The 22,453-nt window shown below is 42.3% G+C and overlaps 1 protein-coding gene across 1 annotated transcript in view; it reads right to left on the bottom strand.

Annotated features, from left to right (window-relative positions):
- Positions 1-705: 705 nt before the first annotated feature.
- gfod1 (glucose-fructose oxidoreductase domain containing 1) overlaps positions 706-22,453 on the bottom strand; it is a 45,464-nt gene continuing 23,716 nt past the window's right edge. Inside the window, exons 2-3 of the mRNA XM_033639109.2 lie at positions 3,895-4,088; positions 706-2,880 (exon numbers count right to left, since the gene is read on the bottom strand). Coding sequence (XP_033495000.1) covers positions 2,140-2,880; positions 3,895-4,088 — 935 coding nt within the window. The 3' untranslated portion in view covers positions 706-2,139. The remainder of the gene's footprint in view (positions 2,881-3,894; positions 4,089-22,453) is intronic.

Genomic DNA, 22,453 nt, shown 5'->3' on the forward strand with positions numbered 1-22,453 from the left:
GGACTGTGGGAGGAAGCCGGAGCACCCGGATAAAACCCACGCTGACACGGGGAGAACAAGCAACACTACGCACAGAGGGGTTCATCCATTCCTGGGGTTCAAACCCGCCACAAACCCTCTTGCTGTGAGGCGACAATGCTAACCACTGCATCACCATGCCGCCACATTGTAATATGAGACTAGATATAGTCATTACATCCATATTACTGTTGATTTTTTATCAAAAATCTCATTGCGGAAATATTTTCTGAAAGCACCAATAGTCAGCCTAACAATATTGACGCAATATAGATATCGAGGTATTTGGAAAAAATATCGTGATATCCGATTTTCTCCATATCGCTCTGCTCTATGCTCAATGTGTATTATTCAACAGCTGAAACTAGCCCCTAAAAATGTTCACTCCTGTTTGGGTAATATTAGCTAAAAAAATGTTTTAGGAAACTAGTTTTTTTTATACTTAACGCTTGTATTTGTGTTTTTAAGCGTGATAGCAAAAATTGGCAAACACAGAGCAACAGTAGCATTTACTTGGACTGTTTCTGGCCATCTGATGAATGAAAGTCCAAAATATTCACTCTAGTTAAAGCTCTTTTTTTCTGAAGGAAATAGCAGTTGATGAGGGCCGTAAGAGTGAACCAAAGCAGCGAAGTTGTGGGCCATAAAACTGAAACAATTAGCCGAAATATGCTAAACAATACGTTAAGTTGGAGGGAACAGCAGAGTCAGGTTGTAATTTTCAGTGGCTTGATTACTAGGAGTGAACCCTGTCCCATCACACAGTCATTCGACCTGTTGTTATTAAAAAAATATTGATTGGTGGAGCTTTAAAGGTTTTCCATCTTCAATAAAAATCAAAGTTTGGGGCCGAGTACCACAGAGAGAGTAGAGGACATGTTCACGGGAACACGGAATAATACCATCCATAATGTTTAACACCTCTAACAGAAACTGAAAGAAATGCTCATCTACCCCCTTATCAACCACACTGTGCTGCACAGTTAATAGACTACAAGGTGTGGATCCAAACTCAACTTGCATGTGCTGCATACTGACAAACCTGCACTTCACCGTGCATGTTAAAGAAGCTTTATAAAGCATGCTAAATCCTAAATCACCGTAGCTTGATGCAAGTGTGACCCACTGCATTGCAATGTCGAGATAAATCCCCCGCATTGCTCTGCATTTACTCGCAACTTAGTGCAAGACTGTGTGAATACCCACACTTAAGGCTCGGTGCAGATATGCACACGCCACACAGAATTCAGTGTATTTCCTGGCCATGCTTCAGGACAATAGAAAAAGCATGAAATAAATAAGAACATCAAAGTTATCACTGCACTGGCCACTCATAAAAGACTCGCAAACAGGCTACTATAACTGCATAAAGGCATACCATAGTGTATTTTAACCCTTTACTCCAGGCTGGAAGATAAAAGACTGCAGTCTGGATATATTGCATACGTAAACGAGAAGTTAAAGCCCTCCGAAAACCCACCAGCCAAATTATTGATTTCTTTTCTCTCTCGTTTCACACACACAGAGAAAGCATACAGAACAGACAGAGACTGAAGCTAGCAAGCACACTGATTTTTTTTTAAACATTCACTTGGTAAAACTAGCAAGTACTTCAGACTATAGCAACAATACAGCGGCACAGTTTGAACTGAGTACTATCGTTCTTCCTTGGCTGTCCTCATTTGGACCCACAGTGTAAGGTGTTGTCTCCCAGACCCAGTCACATAGAAGAGAAGCAGAGATGAGAGGCGCAATACCCTTAAGGTGAAGCAGAGCACAGTAGCATTAGGTTCACTTCCTGATCTGCCTCCACTGTAGAACTATAGGTCTCTGTTGTTTGATTTACAAGTGCATCTCCCTGGAAGGACTCAAGTCTTCTGTCAAAATGGAAAACAGGAAAGGCTTCCTTATAAATAAAGTTCTGATTATTGATCACATTGCTTGTCCTCTACTGCTGAAGCAGGGAGTCAGGAACTATCTGAATCATAGTGGTGTAACCTCTCAGTCTGTAACAGTAGCAATACAGAAGTTGTAAAAGTTCCAACACAAAGGCCTTTCTGGTGCCACCTTCATACCATCGACGTTCGGCCATTTTAAAGGGGTCAGCGCATTAGCCGGATGTTAACAGTAGAGCGACATTCTACTCCGCCGCATGGCCTCGCTGATTAAATACGCTGGGCTAATCTCTGGTTCCTCTGTCATCACCACAATGTTCTGCCACTCTCCACACTGGTTGGATTTCTTGATTGTATCCACCACGCAGAGAGCGTAAAGACAATCCTCAAAGGTAGCAGCCATCGTCAGAGGCCTCCCGTCCCACGTCCGCCTATCGTCCTGGCCCTGAAAGGCTTGCCGCACTGCCTGGATCATACGGATGGTTCCGGTGAGATACGGAGAAGGAATGTCACTGAAGGCCTTCTCCGGTAAGGAGGCCTTCTCAAGAGGCGTGGTGTCCTTGAGCAGAAGTTCAGGACCTCCACCGTTTCCTCCGCCACCGCTGTTTTTCTGTCCATACAGATCAGTCCCTGTGACCGTTAACCTTCCAAGCTTCCCCACAACAATCACCTCCTGCCGAAACTCTCCTGGAACATTGAAGTTGAGTGTGACGGTGCAGCAGGCGCCCCCCTCCAGTACCATCTGGAACGTGCAGAAATCGTCGCTGGTGATCTGACGGATGCCCCGGATGTGATCCGTTTGTTTGACGAAGGTCTTGAGGAAGCCATGGACTTTTGCTGCACGCTGACCGGTCAGAAACGTAAGCAGGTCGATGATGTAACTGCCCACTGAATGTAGACCGCCGCCTCCCATCAGGTCATCGCAGCTCCAGTTGTATTTCTTTCCCAGGAGACTACCACTGTGGACCTGTAGGGCAAAGAGGATAAATTGTGAAGATCTGATACTGTATTAAGTCTTCTATACACTTGTGATCAGGACAGCAAAAAACAACCAGAATTACTACCTCACAGTTGTACGCCTCCATGAACCACTCAAGTGGCAGTTAGTTTACATCCATGTCTGGTCCAGACTCATATGGAGCCAAGACAGTTTTCAGTGCTTAAAATATGGATGCTGCTGCAAAGAAGCTACCTGTTCTAAAACAATGATACACATCTTCAACCTGGCAGCACAGAAGATCTACACAATCAGCACAGTTTCAAGAAGTATCTGACCAAATGTCTCCCCTTCTGTTCCTGAGATATGACCTTGAGTAATGGCCAGAAAATATTTCTACAGAACATTATGATGTCAAAGTGAAGCAGACCTTTGACCTTTGGATATAAAATGTCATCACTTCATGAATTTATATCCTATTAGACGCTTGTATAATTCTTTAGTTATGGCCCAAAACATGCTTTCTGAAGGTCACAGTGACCTTGGCCTTTGACCACCAAAATCTAATCAGTTCATTGTTGAGTCCAAGTGGACATTTATGCCAAATTTAGGAAATTCCCTAAAGGTGTTCTTGAGATATTGTGTTCACAAGAATAAGATGGACAAGGTTACAGTGACCTTGACCTTTGACAACCAAAATTTGATCACTTTATCTTTGAGCTCAAGAGAACTTTTGTGCCAAATTTAAAAAGAAAAGAAATTCCCTTTCAGGTGTTCTTCTGATACTGTGTTCACAAGAATTGGACAAACAGTTGGCGCAGCGGCATAAAAAATGAAACTGTTTCCGTGGTATCTGGGTCAAATCTCATCCCAGAAAGTACCTGTGCTGCTCATTTGCCTTGGAGCAAGGCACTGATTCCTTGCCAGCTCTGTGGGCGCTGCTGTAACTGAAACTAACCTTAGAAAAAGTATCACATTGTTGATTTTATCATAAAGCGACTGAAAAAAAATCTCCATTTTAAGAAGCATTAGTTTTTGTCCTACCTGGGCCTCACAGACCAGAAGCTCCCCGATGTACCCCTCCTCCAACAGCTCCTTCATTCGAACGAAAGCCGGTAAGAAACGTAGCACGTTCCCCATAATGCTCAGCAACTTGGGGTAGTACTGGGCCGCTGACATCATCCGGAAGGCATCCAGAGGCGTTGCTGTCCGGTCACAGATGACGTTCTTTCCAATACCTATAAAAGAAAGGAGAGAAAGTTGGGGATGAGCCAAGCGAGCTTTTCTGTTGTGCTGTACAATTTCAGTGTTGTGACAATTTTCCTCCATACTGTCAATGCTGAGATGAGGAGAGGAGGTAGGGCACAAGAGAGGAAGAGAGGAAAGTGATGTGGTCAGGCTCAGCTACACGAGCAGACATAATATCCTCTTGAGCATGAAAACATCCCCTGAGGAAACAATGCAGAGCTGCAGAATGTGGCAACTCCCTGAATAGCTGACTCAAGAATTCCTAAACTTTCTGGGCTTTCTCCTCTGGGTCATAAAAACTTTATGACTAAGGAGGGTTCTTAGAAAAAGACGCAGCATATATACTGTTTATAGTGTTGTCCACAGGCTTAGTCTAACTGGGAACATGCTTTTCTTATTCTTCTCAGATAGAGTAATATAATATTAAGGAGATTCTTCGTTGATGCTGCTGCTAAAATGAGCAGATTGATGCAAAAACCTATTTCCAAAATCAAAGTACAGACCCATAAAACAACATCAAAATTTACTAAATCTTGCAAGGACAAAATCTGGATCCCCTGAATGCAATTTAAAAAGGCTTTAATGTTGGCAGGCACGCAAGATACTGCAGTCATAACTGTGTGGCGTATGGTGAGACCGCACAGCTTGGAGAGCTTTAGACAGGCTTCGCTGGGACCAATGGAAGGTTGATAAAAATACGAGCACAGAAGGTGCAGATGAGATGGAGAGGGGAGGAGATAAAGAGCCTGCAGACACTGTATGAAACCTAATTAAAATCACTTCCAGCACATTAAAAGGTCCACTGGTGCCGGCAACACCCAAACACAACAGCCAGAGGAGGTTGGACAGTAATGTGAGACAGACAGAAACATCGTGTCTCTTCTATTAGTCTTTTTTACAGGACAGACGGGAGCCTGTGAGGGGCATACAAAGTACATCATTAACTGGATTTGAACCTGGCCCTCCAGTGTCAAAGCAGCACAGTCTGTTTCTTAGGACTGGGTCTGCTGCTAGCAATTATTTCCATTACTGATTAATCAGTTGATTATTCTTTCAATTAACTGATCAGTCATTCAAGCTCTTGACGGTCAGAATATGCAGGAAAAAATGCCCATTGCAAGCTGGGTTTCCATCCAAATGTAGCGCAAATTCTCAGAAAATCTGTGAAAGAAAATGCAAATTTATGCGCTTCTCCATCCACTACTGTTACTGCTGTGAATATTGGGAGTTGCTTCATTGAGATAAGCAGTATGTGGTGCTAATTCTTCAATCAGGTGCCACTGCAGGAGGAGAGGGTGCTGCGAGTAATTAAAAGTGCCAGTCAAACCTAGACCCACATGTTAAGATGCAAAACTCCACAGCAGAAATAATCATATTTAGGGCCTGGTGCGAAAAACCATTTTGGTCTCCAAAGCTAATTTTCCCATTTATGACAACTGTACAGCAGGCTGAATTTTGATATTACTCATCCTTTTAAATTTATTAGGGGTTAAAGTTGTGAATACTGAAAGGCGTCGTCACCTTGAGTGACAGGCTGTTTGTGAGGTGTAATTGCAGCCTATGAATCAGATCCACTCCTCGCTCCTCCACAGCTCCACCATCCAAATATGTTGCCAAACTACAGGAGTCTATAAACCAGTGGGTGATATCACAGTGGCTACGTCCATTGTTTTTACACCGTCTATGGCTAGAAGTCATCCAGAGACAACAAAACGACAACAACAAAGAGAGCTTAGATTGGCATTTGCAATACTGGTGCATCATGACTGTACGTCATTTATTCACTACATCTGATTGCATTGCATTTAGTTGCATTTACTTTTTATCGATACACCAACTTTTCCTCCTCTCCAGAACGTATAAACTTCGCATTTCCACCCAGGTTTTCTTACACGCAAATTGAAAATGCACGTAAAAAGAGGTGAATGGGAACACACTTACAGTCTCCCAGTCTGAGCAACTCATAGAATCTTCAAAAGGAAGGAGTAAAAATGCAATAAGCAAATATGTGTTGGTTAACATTACAGCCTTTCTCCAAACAATTTCATGAGAGTGCCTGAAGTTAGCATCCATTTCAACAAAATGCTAAAACGCAATGTAGCACAAAAGAGATGAGCCAAATCAGCAAACTAACTCCATAATGTCCATTATACAGAACACTACCCTAGCCCCATTTGAGCCTGTCCACTGCATGGACATTTTTTCCCTGTTGGGTTCCCACAGTCATGGAAAACCTGGAAACATCATGGAATATCGTATTAACATTTTCCAGGCTTGGAAAAATCAATTGAAAGTTTTGGAAAAGTCATGGAACATTGTTGTGTTCAATGAAATTGTTGCTGTAATCTTGGATCAGTTGTTAGTGTGAAAGGGGGAAAGAGAAAAATCAATTGAAAGTTTTGAAATTTTGTCCATGAAAATGTGAAGAAACCCTGGCCCATAAAACTGAAATATGCGCAATTATGGTTGAAAAGAACTCTACAGCAACTCTTCTACATTCAAAAACACTTGGACGAACCACACAGAAGTGAGATATATGCTTTGTGTAAACTGTTCTCGTAATGTATGTTTTGGTTTCATAATGGAGAATGTTCCAAGGATGAAGACTAATAGGTTAGTTTGGCAAATGTACAGTTAACCTCCCCACTTCCAGTACAAAGAAGCGCACAACCTAACACCATAAGCTAGCGGCCGTACCTGATCAATAAGGCTGCAAAAAACAACTGGTGTAACCATTTTTTATTTGTAAGATTAAGAATGTGTTCTAATGTTACATTGCCACATAAATCAATTCTAAAATCACTGAGCTGAATGGAAAAATACTGGTTGGTGAAACCTCTCAGCTGTGTCAGACTACATCTAAAGGATTCATATCGACCAATGTTCCACCCAGATATTCTCATGGCCACTGCCCACAACGACCTCTCGTTTCTATGGTCACACACGATCAGCAGGGAGTCAGACAGAAAGCATATGTACACACAGTTTAGGGGGCATCACTCTACACACACACTCACGGAGTCCGGAAGTGTGAAAAGCAGCATGCCGCTTCATTTCCAGCCCTGGCTGAGGGTTGTGGGTGGAGGGGCTGTTTAGAAGTGAAACTTCCCATGCTAATCTGCCATTAGCTTGAAACGACCAGGCCAGGAAATTAATCCCTCTGACCCAGTTCTGAGGAGCGCCATGGGAGCCCCCACCCACCACCCAACCCCTGCAGACACACAGAGCCAAGCAACGACAGTGCACCCCCGTTCCCTTCTTTTTGGCAGCACCACACACAAACAGATAGTGGGAAGATGCATTGTCCTGGGTAAGACCCTTCTAGGTAAATGCTAAATGCTCTTGACTGATTGTTTTGGCGCTCATATTGAGCCCAATGTTTTTGCAGAACAATAGCTTGGCTAGCTACTAAAATGCCTAAAGGCAGATCTCACTGTCCCACAGCGATTCCTTTCATGATTTGGCCAAAATACATACAAGTCTCTTCAGCAAGCAGACCATGACTGAAATAATTCAAGCTATACAGCACTAGGCTTTTAATGCAGTGTCATTACAACTCATGGCTGACCTTTACAGGGATAAAAACAGCCCCTCTTCAGATCAACAATGACCTTCCGCTTCTCACGTACAATGCTCTGAAAGGTCGAAGCTGGCTTAGACAGGTCAGCCTGTTGAGTCATGGGAGCTACTCAGCCTCAGACAATGAGAGGATGCACTGTGCATGTGTCCAATAGATTATGGATGCACCTGAGCACGATGTAAAATCACAGCAGCTACTGCAGTGAACCTGCAACTGGGAGATAAAATGACATTGAAGATTTGGTCCAGCTCGGCAGAGAGGAGAAGGAAGTGGAGAAGGAGTGTGAAAAGAGACACAAGGGTAATAAAAGAGTAGAGCGATTGTAAAGGCAAGAGAGAAAAAGACGGGAAAATGCAAAAGTTAAACGGAACAAGAGCATCTGTCAATCCAGCAATTCATGGAAAATGCTTTGGGAGACAGGGTGTATGTGTGCTCTTAACCTTTCCCTCCCTAAGAAATCTACGGCAAAGAAAGAACTGGTTGTCCACAAGCGCCAAAAAAGACAAAAAGTACAGGGTGTTGTATGTTGGGAGGCGGGAGAGTGATATGAAAACATAACCGTTACCACAACAACAAAGCTCACTGGGTCTATGTCATCATCACTACAGCTAGGATGAGCATCAGCACCGTGGTATTCTGGGAGTGAGTTGATGTAGTCTGGTCAACGATTGAGGTTAAGATGGAGCATAAGATCCATGAATGGATTGCTGCAGCATTGGCAGTACTGTGGACCACATCTCAGACTGTCATGGTGAAAAGGAAGCCGAAGATCTCAGTTTACTGGCCGATCTATGTTAAAAATCCAAAAGAATGAGATTGTTGATACAAGTCGCCGAAATTAGTTTTCTTTCAGGGTGGTTTGGTTAACCGTAAAGGCATGTTTCACTCCTCAATTTCACGCTGCTCACCGGTACAGGCAGCTGCGGACACAGAGCCAGGGTGAGTCTGAGTGAGATAGCTCCTCAGAGGAAGAGAGGCTTTGCCGGTCAGGCTCCGAGATAATTCTTTCTTCTGCCAGCTGCCTAAAAGCCATGAATTGACAGCTCATAGCAACTTAATACAATTCAGTCACTGGCTTTTGTTTCATATCTAATGTCGGCAAAAAATGTTATTGCAGATTTCTGATCTTGTTAGTGCAGCTATTTCCTAGCTTGGAGGACTAACTTGGGGCTTTCACACAGTTGTGCAGTAACTCAACGCCTCCAGAAGGGGGCAGAGGGGAAGCAATTTTTCTAACACAGCGATAGGGGAAGGGGAAGCAGTTCCCTCCCATGTGCACGTGCACAGATTTCGCTCTGCCACATTGAGTTCACAGTGTTGAACTTCTGCCTGGCTGATCTATTAGCTAGCATCATGGAGGCACAAAGATGACAAGATGGAGGAGCGACTAGTGTTGGTGTGAGAATACCCACAGCTACAGTGCTAGCAACTTACAAGGACAACTAGAAGAAAAACTGGGCCTGGGACAATATTTTCCCCAAACTTCAGATTATGGGTTGTTAATCCAAATACGAAGAAATCGTTGGTAATGTAAGTGATTTCCGTTCCTTGCTACAGTATGCAGGTAAAAGCGAGCTAGCACTTGCGCCAGTGTTCACCAAAGCACCTGCCCAGCGTTGCAGCTGTGCACCATAGCGGCAGCAGCCACTTTTTAAAAACACTTTGCTTTTGGGGAATGCTCTTGCATGTAGGTGGTTGTCAGGGCAGAAGCAGCTCAATCGTCTGGCTGAAACCCGTTCAAACTCTGTACGTGAAAAAGGAACCAACTGAAATACCGAAACCGAAATACGTTTATTTTGCACCCATTTTGAACCCTACAGACATCAGTATACTTAAACCAACATGCTTGTCACATGGTTGAACATCGACTACACTCACTGATAGTTAAGCTTGTGTTACTTAGACCAGTGTCAGCAGACACAGCTGTACTGTAAGACACTTGGGGGTGGGGTTAGTGAAATAGCTTCAGCAACTCTGTGATAGCGGGGGTGAAGTGGAGCTCAACTGACAGGTAAAGCTCTTGGCCCAGTGGGAGAGCAGTAATGGAGCAGAAAAAACCTCCAGCACAGCAGCTCAGTCCCTCAACATCAATAATTCATGTGCAGGACATATCTAACCGAGAGAGTTTAAAGACGGACAGAGAGATAGAGGAGTCCGATAGATACTGTGAAAGTATTGCAGCAAAATTATAGGTTACAAAGGTGAAATAGATTAATTAAAAAAAGTGTGGTTTGGTACTTTATAAGAAACAAAATGTCACTATAATATTATGCAGCAAGCACGAGGTATCTTGTGTAACACAAAGGACATCGCAGACATTGTGCAGAACAGGCTGTACCCGGTCACAGGTGTATACATCACTGTCTGCTCTCTAAGATTAGAAGAAGGGCTCCCTCAGCAGCAGTGCATGGTGGCAGCCTGCTCGCCTCCAGGTGCCTTCAGGTGCCTTTGATGTGCACACTACTGATGTAATGTCAGAGACGATCAGCTAACCTCACAGACTGAAATCACATCCTGCCGTCTCACACACCCGAGGCCTGAAACTCTTCAAACAAACCCAAGTGAAAGTGGTTAACATAACTGCGTATTGTCACCAACAGTAAGGACCTTTTTCCTTAGACGGCGAAGCAGAAACTCAGCAGCAGGGGAGCATTTTCATTTTTCTCATTTCTCATGACAACAATTTACTAGCAGGCATATTTTGCTCATGATCAGGCTACTGAAAAACAAATATCAAATTTTTAATCTCATTAGGGAGAAGAGAATGAGAGGCATTAGAATTAATTGGCTGGAACAGATGACTCACTGAATCGTGGTTTAATGTGCCGTGTGCAGCATTTTAACAGCATTAAGTATGAGCTAGTGTACATTAACATTCAATAAAAAAAGAAACCACTGCCAATATTAGCAGACTGTTACACTGCTGCAACAAGGTCAGGTGTGTTGGGTGATTGTGCTGAATTGTTTACAGCAGGCAACATGCAGAGGGCGCTGTTCTTCCAGGGACACCAGCCTGACAATGGCAGACAGTGGAAGGGGTGCGATTATGAAAAATCATATTATCACTTATAATTAATTCACAGCTTTTCCTGGATGACAAGTAGCCATTGTGAAAGTGGAAATCAGGTTGCAGACCTTTTTTTTAACCCAGAAAGATGCCGAAATATTCACTCACACTTTTATTACCAGCTGTTCAGACTATTGCAGTTCCCTTTACACCCAAAAAGTCAATAAGAAAACAGCTAGTACAGAACGCTGCAGCCAGAGTGTTGACTAAAACAAGGAAAATGGACTACTACACAGGCTGCCTGTATCTTCTAGAACTGATTTTAAAGTTAAAGTTTATAAAGCTTTAGATGACCTTTACGTTCCTGTCAGATCACTAACTTCCTCCACTGCTTAACTTTTAAATGCTCCTCATGTGTCCCATAAAAGTACTGGTGACTTTCTGTCACCAAACTTTATGTTTTTATGCCCTTAAACCTGATGAAACCTATTATTTGTATTTATTTATGTTTATATGTATTGTACTGTTTTTATGGTGTGAATTTGGTTGTCTACTGCTGTTGCAAATCAAATTGCCCCTCGGGGACAATAAAGACTTTATAATCTAATTGTGGAATTCGTTACCTCTGGATATTAGAATGGCTAACACTCTGTTGGTATTTTTAAAGTAAATTAAAGACCTATCTTTTTAATCTGGCTTTCAGTGTGGAGTAGGGCTGCAACTAACGATTATTTTCATTGTCAACTAGTCTGTAGTGATGGCCAAATGAAGCCTCATGAAGCATTTGCTTTATTGTTTTTCTTATGAGCCCACTAGATGGCGCTTTTTATTCAACAAAAGGTTGAAAGCACACTGAATTGCCATTCTTTGAGCCTCTCTCTTTAAACCATGAGCGCCATCTAGTGGGCTCAGAAAATAAAGAATATGCTTCATGAGGCTTCATTTGGCCATCACTACTAGTCTGTCAATTATTTCTTCGATTAGTCGACTAATCGTTTTATCGAAGAATGTGTTAAAAATGTCGAAAAATGCCGGTCCGTCTCTCCCAAACCCCAAAATTATGTCATCTAATGTCTTGTTTCGTACTCATGCCAAAGGGTTTTAGTTCACCGTCATGGGAAAGCTGCCAATATTTGACCAGAAGAAGCTGCAATAAGAGTATTTTGGGGTATTTTTATAGTACTTTGCTATGAAAAATGACTCAAAACGATTAGTCGACTACTAAAATAGTCACTGATTATTTTAATAGTCGATTAGTCATCGATTTATTCGACTAATCGTTGCAGCCCTAGTGTGGAGTAACATTACAGTCAAGATTTTTATTCTATCTATATCTATTTATTTACTCTTTTTTTATTCTTTGGAGTTTTAATATTTTTTTTGTTTGTTTGTTTACTTTTATAATATTTTATTGTCTTGGGTCTGTGTCATTATAATTTTGCCATGTGAAGCACTTTGGTCTGCATGTTTGTATGAAAAGTTAGTGATGGCCAAATGAAGCCTTTTCTTTTTTTTCTGAGCCCACTAGATGGCACTCATTGTTTAAAGAGAGAGGCTAAAAGAATGGTGATTCAGTGTGCTTTCAACCTTTTGTTGAACAAAAAGCGCCATCTAGTGGGCTCAGAAAATAAAGAAAATGCTTCATGAGGCTTCATTTGGCCATCACTATGAAAAGTGCTGTATAAATGAAGCTGAATTTTGTAAGAAACTGCAAAAACCTGATGTTTATTTTCTTTATGCATAAGTTTTAGTTGTGAACCTACACAAAGACCCGTGCATGTGGCCTCAGAGCAAATGATAGCGTGAATCAGAGACAACTATTGTCTCCAATATGCTTTCTTTTTGTAACCTGTTTTTATTTGTTGATCTCTTTAATAAAGGTACATCTTGAACGATTATTCAAAAAATTGTCGAATACTTGCCACGATTTTCGAATAGTGTTTTTGCTTGTGTTGCCCATCCCTAGGCACGTGTGTCTCTTTTTTAACATTCTTACCCTCTTGCTAGGACAGCAGCAGGAAGAACAGGTTACACTTCTTTTTGGGGAAATGCACACAGTTGCAGAGACAGAGACAGAAACAGAGACATGCAGAGACAAAGAAAGGCCAAGAGAGAGAGAGAGCAGCTGCATCATTACGAGCGAAGGCCAACTCTCTCCAGTCCAACGCTTTTCTCGGCTCGCTGCCACCCACATCATCTGGGCCTCGCTGCATGGCTCCAGTGTATTCTACTGAACACCAATTTTCTCTGCAACACACACACACTCATTGTATGGCCTCAAAAGGAGCAAGACAGGGATTTGGGTGTGTATGTGTGTGTGTCAAAGGGAGCGTTATCAGTGCATGAGATTTGGTGCGTTCACACCTCCAGTGATTGTGCACAGGAGGAGTAATGCCGAGGAAGGAAAGGCTGGAAGTGGCGGCTGTGCAGGAAGGTCAGGTCGGGTGTAAGTGAGGGCGAGGCTGACAGATTTGTTCTTAACAACACAGCTGACTAGTGTAGCATGTAATTACTTGTGTATGTTACATTTTATCGCGGCGAGATGGAAACATACCATGGCAACTGTGATACATTACACTTGACATGACACTTAAAACTGTAGGTCTGTTTCTGATGGCCTAAAAGAAATGAACAAAATGTCATATCACATATCTTTGTGAAATGATTTACAAATATTCACAGCTGCATTCAAGACCATGCTTTTCCATGATAATATGAAATCCATCTTTACTGAGGCCCAGTGGCAACAGCTGGAAATCACCACATAGGGAAACCAGGTGGATTAAGGAGGATGCTGAGCGCTTCATAATGACAGCCTACACAATAGGCTCTCCGCAGAAGGATGCCAGAAATAGCAAAGCCAGGGGAACCGGTCGGGAGCGATAGCCATCTGCCACGCTGTGCTGCGCACGTGCTCCTGCAGGGCGAAGGTCAGGAGGAGGAGACGAGTCAGGGAGGAGCTTTTTAGATTCCTACGTACTGATGAAAATGATTTGAAGTGTTGAGTCTGAGAGACGCTGTCGACACATCAGTCAATATTCACATGTAGAAAAGGATTATCTTGTGGTACAGGGATGTTGGAGAGTTGCTGCGAGTTTTTTATGCTCATAGCATCTTTAAATTCTGGTGCATCAGAAAGATGAATGAATCAAGAACTGGAATGACTAGTTGATTGATGGTATAGAGAATAATACAAAACATTTTCTGATTCCAGCTTCTAATGGTGCAGCTCCACTATATGTGACCAGATTTTTGACCCCCATTCATTGTGCAATGGGGGCGACTGGCTGCACAATGCATGCTGGGATACCTGTGATGCAAACCAAGCTGGCGGTGCTCACATCAAGACAGCAAATGAAGCTGCAGCCACAAGCATTTGGTGGGGTAATTATGAACTGGTTGCATAAGTGGCACTGGAAGTTTTGCTTTTTTTTCTGTGTTTTGTATCATATATTAAAGCGTTTTGAGTTTTGGACCGTCATAGTTAGTAGGGGTGGGAATCTCAACATATTTTAAGCTAACTGATTTGGTTTTACAGCCTGCAGCTTGTATTTCTTAGTTTCTCACTGCTCTCATCAACCATTTTTCAGCAGCAGCAGCAAGCAGCTGTTGCAAACAACAAAAAAAGGTAGCAACTATTTATTGGACATAATGAAGCATTTAGCAGCTAAAGAGACAGATATTTTCCTCAGGAGTTGGTGGAGACCAAAGTCGGGAGTTGACATTGGACCATATTCATCATCAGGTGGACACAAACACAGCTCCAAATGAATGCCTGTGTTCCTCTGTAAATGCTGAATGTGTTTGTGTGCAACTGCAAACATTTGCCAACTTTATTACAGCACATTCAGTCACTCAGCTGTTTGCCTGTCTGCTCTGGAACACAGCCCGTGTCTCTGCAGTGAGTATGTGTATGCTGAAATGTGTGCATGATTACACAAGTGTATAATACTGTGTGTGGCTGCACTGCGAGCAGACAAAGGGGAAGCGAGTGGGCCTGAAAGATCACAAAGCGTCCTCCACCACCAAAGCACTGCAAAAGTAATTAGCTTTGTCTATTAAGCCTGTGGAGGTGGAAAAGCTCTGAAAATCACACACAAACACACAAACACACATGCAGTGAGGGTGTAATCAAGTGAGGCAAATCGCAAATGTTCAAAGAAAGACTGACTGACTCGTCCTTGCAGAATGGGCCTGATCTGTGTGGTCTGCTAGATACCAAAAATTAGAAGTGAAGCTCATATATTCTCAAAATTGAAATAACAGGACGTCTGAGAAAAACTAAATAGAATTTAGGACTTTAATATTTTACATCATGTAAGGTAAGGTAGGGTATGGTATGGTATAGTATGGTATGGTATGGAATGGAAGGGTAAGGTAGGGTAGAGATGGTAGGGTTGGTAAGGTAAGGTATGATACCATCGGAAAAGGTATGGTATGGTATGGTATGGCAGGGTAGGGTAGGTTAGGGTAGAGATAGTAGGGTTGGTAAGGTAATGTGTGGTGTGGTGTGATATGGTATGGTAAAGTTGGGTAGGGTAGGATAGGGTATAGTATGGTAGGGTAAGGTAAGGTAAGGTAGGGTAGGATAGGGTATAGTATGGTAGGGTAAGGTAAGGTAAGGTAAGGTAGGGTAGGATAGGGTATAGTATGGTAGGGGAAGGTAAGGTAAGGTAAGGTAGGGTAGGGTATGGTAGAGTAAGGTAGCGTATAGTATAGTATAGTATGGTAGGATAAGGTAAGGTAGGGTGTGGTGTGGTGGGGTAAAGTATGGTATGGCTTAAAACAAGTTTATGGTGTCTAATACATGTTAGAAAAACCCACTGGTTCCAACTGTAAAACACTGTGTATCCACTGGTCTCAGCACAGAGGAGGAGACACTTGGAGAGACAGGACAGGCTCATCTTTCTGCTGATTATCCCAAATTAAATTTAGCTTAAAGCAATTACAAAGAGAGCAGGGGGTGAAACAGAGAGACAGACATGGAGAACTATACATCCCTAACCTACAGATACATCAGCGTACAGCTCTACTGCTGGTGTAAATCATAGGAAACAGGCCTCCTGCTGACTACTTTGCCCTCATTGTGTGACTGGCGTGTGTTCGCGGTCTGAAATTAGCATGTAAATAGCAACCTTGATAGCGGTGATGGATGGATACAGCGGCGTTTGTCTTTCTCCTGCAGCTGAAGCAGAAGCAGAGCCACAGCCCTCTGCTGTTATGCAATAACACACAGTCAATGTATAAGACCAGAGTTTGTCATCTGCTTCGGTTTAAAGGGATTTACTGGGTTTTTATTGGAGTTTAAATGAGGTTAGGAGGTAGACAGTTGGTTTCTGATTTTTTTTCTCAAAGGAAAACACAAGAAGAATGACTTACAGAACATATATAGATGCTGCAGGCGAAAAAATGCAATTTCATTTCAGTTGGACTTAGTTTTTTAGATGAATTAAGCCATTGACTGATCCTTTCCCTGTGACATAAGACTATGAAAGGATTTTAGGGGCCATTTTAGTCAAACAAAGTCAAATACAAACAGCTTAGAAATAGTGCTGAACAGTTGTTTTTATATCGACATTGCAGAGCTGTGGTTTTGATTCTAACGCACATAAATAAGAGTTTTAAGCTATAGCAAGTAAAGTCTGGCGCTTGTCTGGTTAATATACTCTCTGTGATTATAGTATCTTCACTTCCTGCCCTCATGCAGGGCTGTTCAATGAAGGCTGGGACACAGTCTTTGACCCCATGGGAGCTACATGGGCGCTCTTTTTAACGTCCTTGGGTGCGTTCAACTTAAGTGAACTTTTGTGTACACTCAACTAGATGGCGGCTGATATACAATAGAACATTTGCATATAGAAAGCATTTGTTAATGGTCTTTTATCAAGGACTTTTTCAGTAATTCCAGAATTGTAATTCTTACTTATATCTTTATTTTTCATACAAAAATATTCTGACCAACTGCGGACGCTTCAGTGAAACAAATCAATCATCTCCATGTCCATGACTTCTCGTTTCCCGCCTGTGCAATCACCTGCCCCACCCTGATTAGTTTCACCTGTACCTTATTAGGCCCCTATCACGCAGAAAGTGTTTCAGCAGCTGGAGGTGGCTTTTTGCTTGCTTGTTTTGGTGTTGCTACGTGCCTCACATTTCTGCGCTCTAGGTGATCTCCACCTCCCTTCTCACATTATAATACAATGTAGATTACAAATGCGGACGTCTAATTAATTTTTACAGAAAATACTTTGATTTAAATCCCTATCACAATATTTGTTAGAGCATCTGCATTTAAATATTCTCGTCAAAGTAGAGAGCCACTTGAGAGCTATGAGACAGAAGGGTTTTGGTGGTCATGTGGTGTCATGCAATAGAGTCTTCAGTGTTTGGCAGAATAGACAACCAAATGGACTACACATAACACACTGATCAGACTGATAAAACAACTGCAGATTGCATTTAGGGTCTGTATCTGTGCTACAGCTGCAGGTCCATTAGTGCACAGCAGAAATATGAATGATGACAAGCATTAGTCTCACTCAGCTAGCTTCCCCCTCCAGCTAATGCCCTTGAGTTGCAAGGAGTTTAGCATTTCTAAATGTGTTTAAGTGCTGCCATTAACCTCTTCACCAGAGCAGCTCGCTGGCTACTATGGAGATGAACAGTAACCAGAAGAGTGGGTTTTCAGCCATGTGCTTCCTAATGCGTGCACTAAAAGCACATGCTAATGATGGGCGTGCACTCGGAGGGCTGCTACGTCAGCACAGACTCACTGAAATGAACAGTGAGCTGAGCCGAGACTGGATGAGCTGTCGAAACACTCATGTATGACTTTCCCCAGATCAGAGTCAGAACACTTTCTCAAATAACTGTTAATGATTTTAGGAAATGATTGTGTTAGGAATGATTCAGTGACAACTCCCTGTCTTAGACCCACTGACCCTTTTAACCATGGTAACAGTGCTATAGACAGGCTACACACGGGTTTATTGTATGGCTGTGTCATGTAGACTACAGCCCTTTTTACAGAGATCACGCTATAGGGCCGCGATCAAGTCCTGTCTTTACACCACCTTTGCATTTATACACAGAACCAAATAAGGGGGGCATCATGCTGCCATTTTAGACAGCGTGCCAGCTTTGTGGAAGCAAAAGAGGCATGACAGGCGTGACATGTAACACAACAGTGTTGGTCTCTGACATATATCGCATCAGCAGTACTTTCTAAACCATATCAACACGGCAATAGCAATCATTTCCCATCCCTGTTATATGGCAGCTGATCTCATCCTGTGCTTGGTGAGTTAGGAGCTCAAGGACCTCATTCCCAGATTGCGGACATTTTCAGCCACTGTTTTCATCTTTGAGTTAGCTGCTAACTGCTATCAGCTACTCTTTAAACCTTCCACAGTGGGTTGCAGGCATAATATGTCGTCAAAGCGTTATATCCGTGCTACCTATGATCCCATCCTGCCGGCTGTCCCTTTTATACAGAAGTCTCCAATGTCGGCTAAAGGGCGAGACAAATTCCCGCAATTGTACCTTTTAATACAGAACGGCGAGGCAGCATGACGGTGTGAAATTCCTGCCTTGAAGAGGCAGTTTTAAAAGGGGCTTAAGATAATGGAAACAGTGTTGAAAATGTATTTTAACCCTTTGAAACCTGGAGCGACATCACTCTCCTAGTGCTGTTTTCATTAGCCTTTTTCAAACCTTTGAACCCTGAGCACATTGGTTTAATTGCTTTCAAAAACATGGGGAAAAAGGCAAGTAGCAACTTGGTAGGAAATGTTCCACAAATTGCAAAAAATTGATAGATTAAAAGGATATTTCTAATAACTACGAAAAAAACTATATTTATAGTTATCATTATTATATATTTTTCTATATATTTTTTCAAGTCATTTCTTTGTTTTTAACTTCCATTTATTTTCTACAAAAATTCTTGTTTTTAATTTTCTCTTTTTTAGTAATTTCTTGCTAATTTCTTTTCCTCTTTCATTGCTCAGTTCCTTCTTCCCATGTTCTTGAAAGAAACATTTGCTCAGGTTTCAAAGGGCTGAGGATCAGTTTGCCCTAATTTAAAAAATGGATTTATTGGTATCATAGGCGTAGCTTCTGGGGGGGGATGCAGAGGACATGCCCCTTTCAATATTTATAATGTGGATTTGTACCCCCAAATAAAAACATGAAAGTAGCAGAGGACTTTTATTTTGACATTTGCACCATAAATTGGTGCAAAAAATTCACCAGAATGCAGGAAATTAAGGACACCCAAACCTCCCGTGTCCTGTGCCAAGTTAAAACAAAACCTACATTCTTGATTGATATAGTAGGATCCCCACCACCCCCACCACCACAAAATCATGTCACCAAGGTGGTAAGCATAACGTGTTATGTCCTGAGAAGAGCTATCATAGGCTTAAATATTACTGTTCAACATTTATCAGCATTTGACACTCTGCTTTTCAACACTTTGTATCCTATAAACTGACCTGCTGCATCTCTTTAAACACACCTCGTGCATGCAAAGACAAATATGAGCGTGCCTGTGAGTGTGATCAGGCCTCCACCTGCACCTCCTGTGGTCCTCAGGGGTCTAATTAACTGCTGGGCTGGACTGCTACCCCTCCTCTCTAATCACTCACATACACACGCAGCATCCTAATCAGCACACTTCCCCTCACAGCTCTTATAGTAACACACACAACTGAGACAAATAAAACATGGCTGCCAGAGACTGAGCTGTCTGCCTCCGCACAAAGACTCAGAGCCTCCCTGGGCCATTTGCATTTTACTGTCAGAACAGCCTTTATTTGCCTGTCAGGTATAGGTCAAACAGAAACGACTACACGGACACACATCTTGTTTTTGTCCCTGTAATTGCCAAATTAAGGTGATTCAACGAGCAGTTTCACCTCGTTTACATTCTAATGACTGGTCGGGGTGGGTTAAAAATTGCCCCTGTGTATGTGTCCCAATTCATTAATTAGCACCGCAGAATAAATGTCAGACCACTGCGAGCTGCTTTGACGAGGGGGGAATTGATAGAGGCCTGCAAAGTGTGAGCAATTTGCCACAAGACTGCTCACATGTGCAGTCACCTGAGGAAAGCTGCAGTGAGCAACACCTACTGAGACTGCCAGCACTCATCAATAATATACAGGTAAGTGACTCTTTGTCCCTCAGAGACTGTGCCCTGACTGCTCCTAATGTTCTGGTGACAGAGTTTGGCCACGGTAAGTTATAGTAAAAGTTTGTGGTAAATAATAGATGAGTGAACTTCAATATCATATCGACATATTTAACGAAAAGCATACGTAGTAGCAGTGGGCAGATTTGCATGTCTGAAGCTCTAAAACTGACGTGACAGGTTTATGATGCCTTTTTCCCTGGGCGATACAAAAGAGACGTGTTTGCTGAACATACATGAGTCATGTACCTGTCTAAGAAATGTGTATCTTTATGTTTGAACACAAAGTTGAACGGTATGTCAGTCTGGAAAAGTAGAACTGTCCCATGTCATCATCTGTCATCTCTTACCAGGAACCATGCAGTGTTTGTTTCGTAATCATAACCTGTTTTTTAAATATGGACAATGATTCAAGACTGAGTTGGCCCTGCACATGTGATCCATTTAAAGCTGGGATAGGCCGTTTTGGGGGGGCGTCACTGGGCAAAATTTCCATAGTAACCTTCGGTATATTGTAATTCAAGTGGTCTAGACTTCTGCACCTCCTCTTGCCTCTGTTTTCACGCCACAAAATCTAGCCTCTGATGGGAGACCTTGGCCGATTACAGGTCATTTTAAAGAGAGGGTGTTCCTATTGGCTGTAGAGATGCACATGTGCGTGCATGTCCAGGATGGCGAAAGTCTACACTGCACAGCAACCACAAAAAAAGGAAGACCGACCAATGAGAAAGAGACTGACACATGTCAAAGTGTTTCACAGATGGAAAGAAAATGTTGCCAATAGTTTAGCCTTCTGCGAACCGGTAGGGGTGTTAATCACGAGTTTCATCATATGAATCCACTTCTGCATCTGAAACCTCCCGTCTACAACGAGCTCGAGACGCGTACTTGTTGAGGACTTGGCTCAGAGTCAGGAGTTACTCTCTTTATCCTGAGGCATCCTGAAGGAGACTGATCTGGTTTGATTTGGAGGTGGGAACCTCTCGCGACAACGACACCATCAGGATTCGAAACCCTTGAGCTTCCACAGGAAGACGAGTCCTCTAACCACTGCCCCTACACTAGTATTATAACAATTCTTATGACAATGATACGATATTTGCCGATATTACAAAGTCTGACCCGATCAATTCCATACGACTTGATTCAGAGGCCTGCGACTGATGTGAGTTGATGTCATCTGCCCAACTAACACAACTGATTACAGAGGAAGCTGCCACCACTTTCTTCTTTACTTCTGAAAGATAACAACACATAAATAATAAATGCAGCAAAGTTTACTTTGAATTGACTCCACTAACACACATAAAGCAGCACATGGGACAAGTTAACCTTCAGGGCTTTCTTTTAAAGAGCCCCTTCTAAAAGAAATATTTTCATTTTAACCCAAACAATGATCTCTTTCATAAACCTTAAGAACTATCTGGCTGAAAGTCCTGAAGCCAAACTTCTCCAAACAGCTGTAACACATGGGCAAACAACAAGATAATTAAACAAAAGTATTTAGCTCAGTAATAACTGTCAAGATACATAAACAAAACAATTGTTATTTGCTCGTCACTCATTATTAGCTTAAGCATAAATTAGCCTAGCAGTTAGCAGACTTTTCCTCTACTACTAGCTTAACAAATTACGTGTAACATCATTATTTTTCTAACCCACAGTTGGTTTAAGTCACTGCATCTCCCGACAGAACAGCTCTGTTGAATTTCAGCCTGTATGCGCTTCTTCTCAGCCAAACATTATAGAAACAGAGCAGCTAATGTTGCCGTAGTGAGAAGTCAGTGGAGTGAAATGCTCGTCCAGGCAGGTACATCACATGACACGTTTTATGACGGCGTTGTTCACACACTGCATGCGCTGTCTGTTGACTAGTATTTATATATAGTGTGAAAAATAATTCCACACTGCTGATTTATCCCCAATTTAATAACGTTATCCTCGTTGTCGTTCTCTCAGCTGCTTGACATCTACCTGCTGCTGTTTGACGGAGACACAGAATTTCAAAATAAAGGCATAACCTTAAGATGATGATATGGATCAATGTTTTCACAATGCATTAATGATACTGGAGTGTTTATCATTGAATCGATATATCGATCCAGATCGATGGATCATTGCAACCCTACTAACCAGAGTCAAAGACTCACGGCTGCGGCCAATTCAAGTTCATGTTTATGTAGCTATAGCTACCTTGAATCATAGTGTGTCACATGGGTTTACAAAGAAAACAGGACAGTAATTCTCACAGAATTGCCAATATATAGCAGCGTCAGGGTCACAATCACAATCTGGATGATGCTAGGCTAAAGGCTAACCTCAGCAGACCAGGTTTCTCAACTGTTTTTGCTGCAAATGTCTGCTCCTTGAACTGGACCATTCACCTCAAGAGTTTCTAGGTTGACATTTATCCATTTCTAAAATTAACACTGCAGAACTGACTTGTATTTCTTCTAGTGTTGCACTTTATGTTTGCACCATGACTTGTATCATGTTCTTTATCTGTGTATGTACCTTGATTTCATTCCTCAGAGTACTGTACTGCACTGTAAATAGATGGATGACAATAAAGTCT

Source organism: Epinephelus lanceolatus, chromosome 20, assembly GCF_041903045.1.
Source record: "Epinephelus lanceolatus isolate andai-2023 chromosome 20, ASM4190304v1, whole genome shotgun sequence".
NCBI lineage: Eukaryota > Metazoa > Chordata > Actinopteri > Perciformes > Serranidae > Epinephelus > Epinephelus lanceolatus.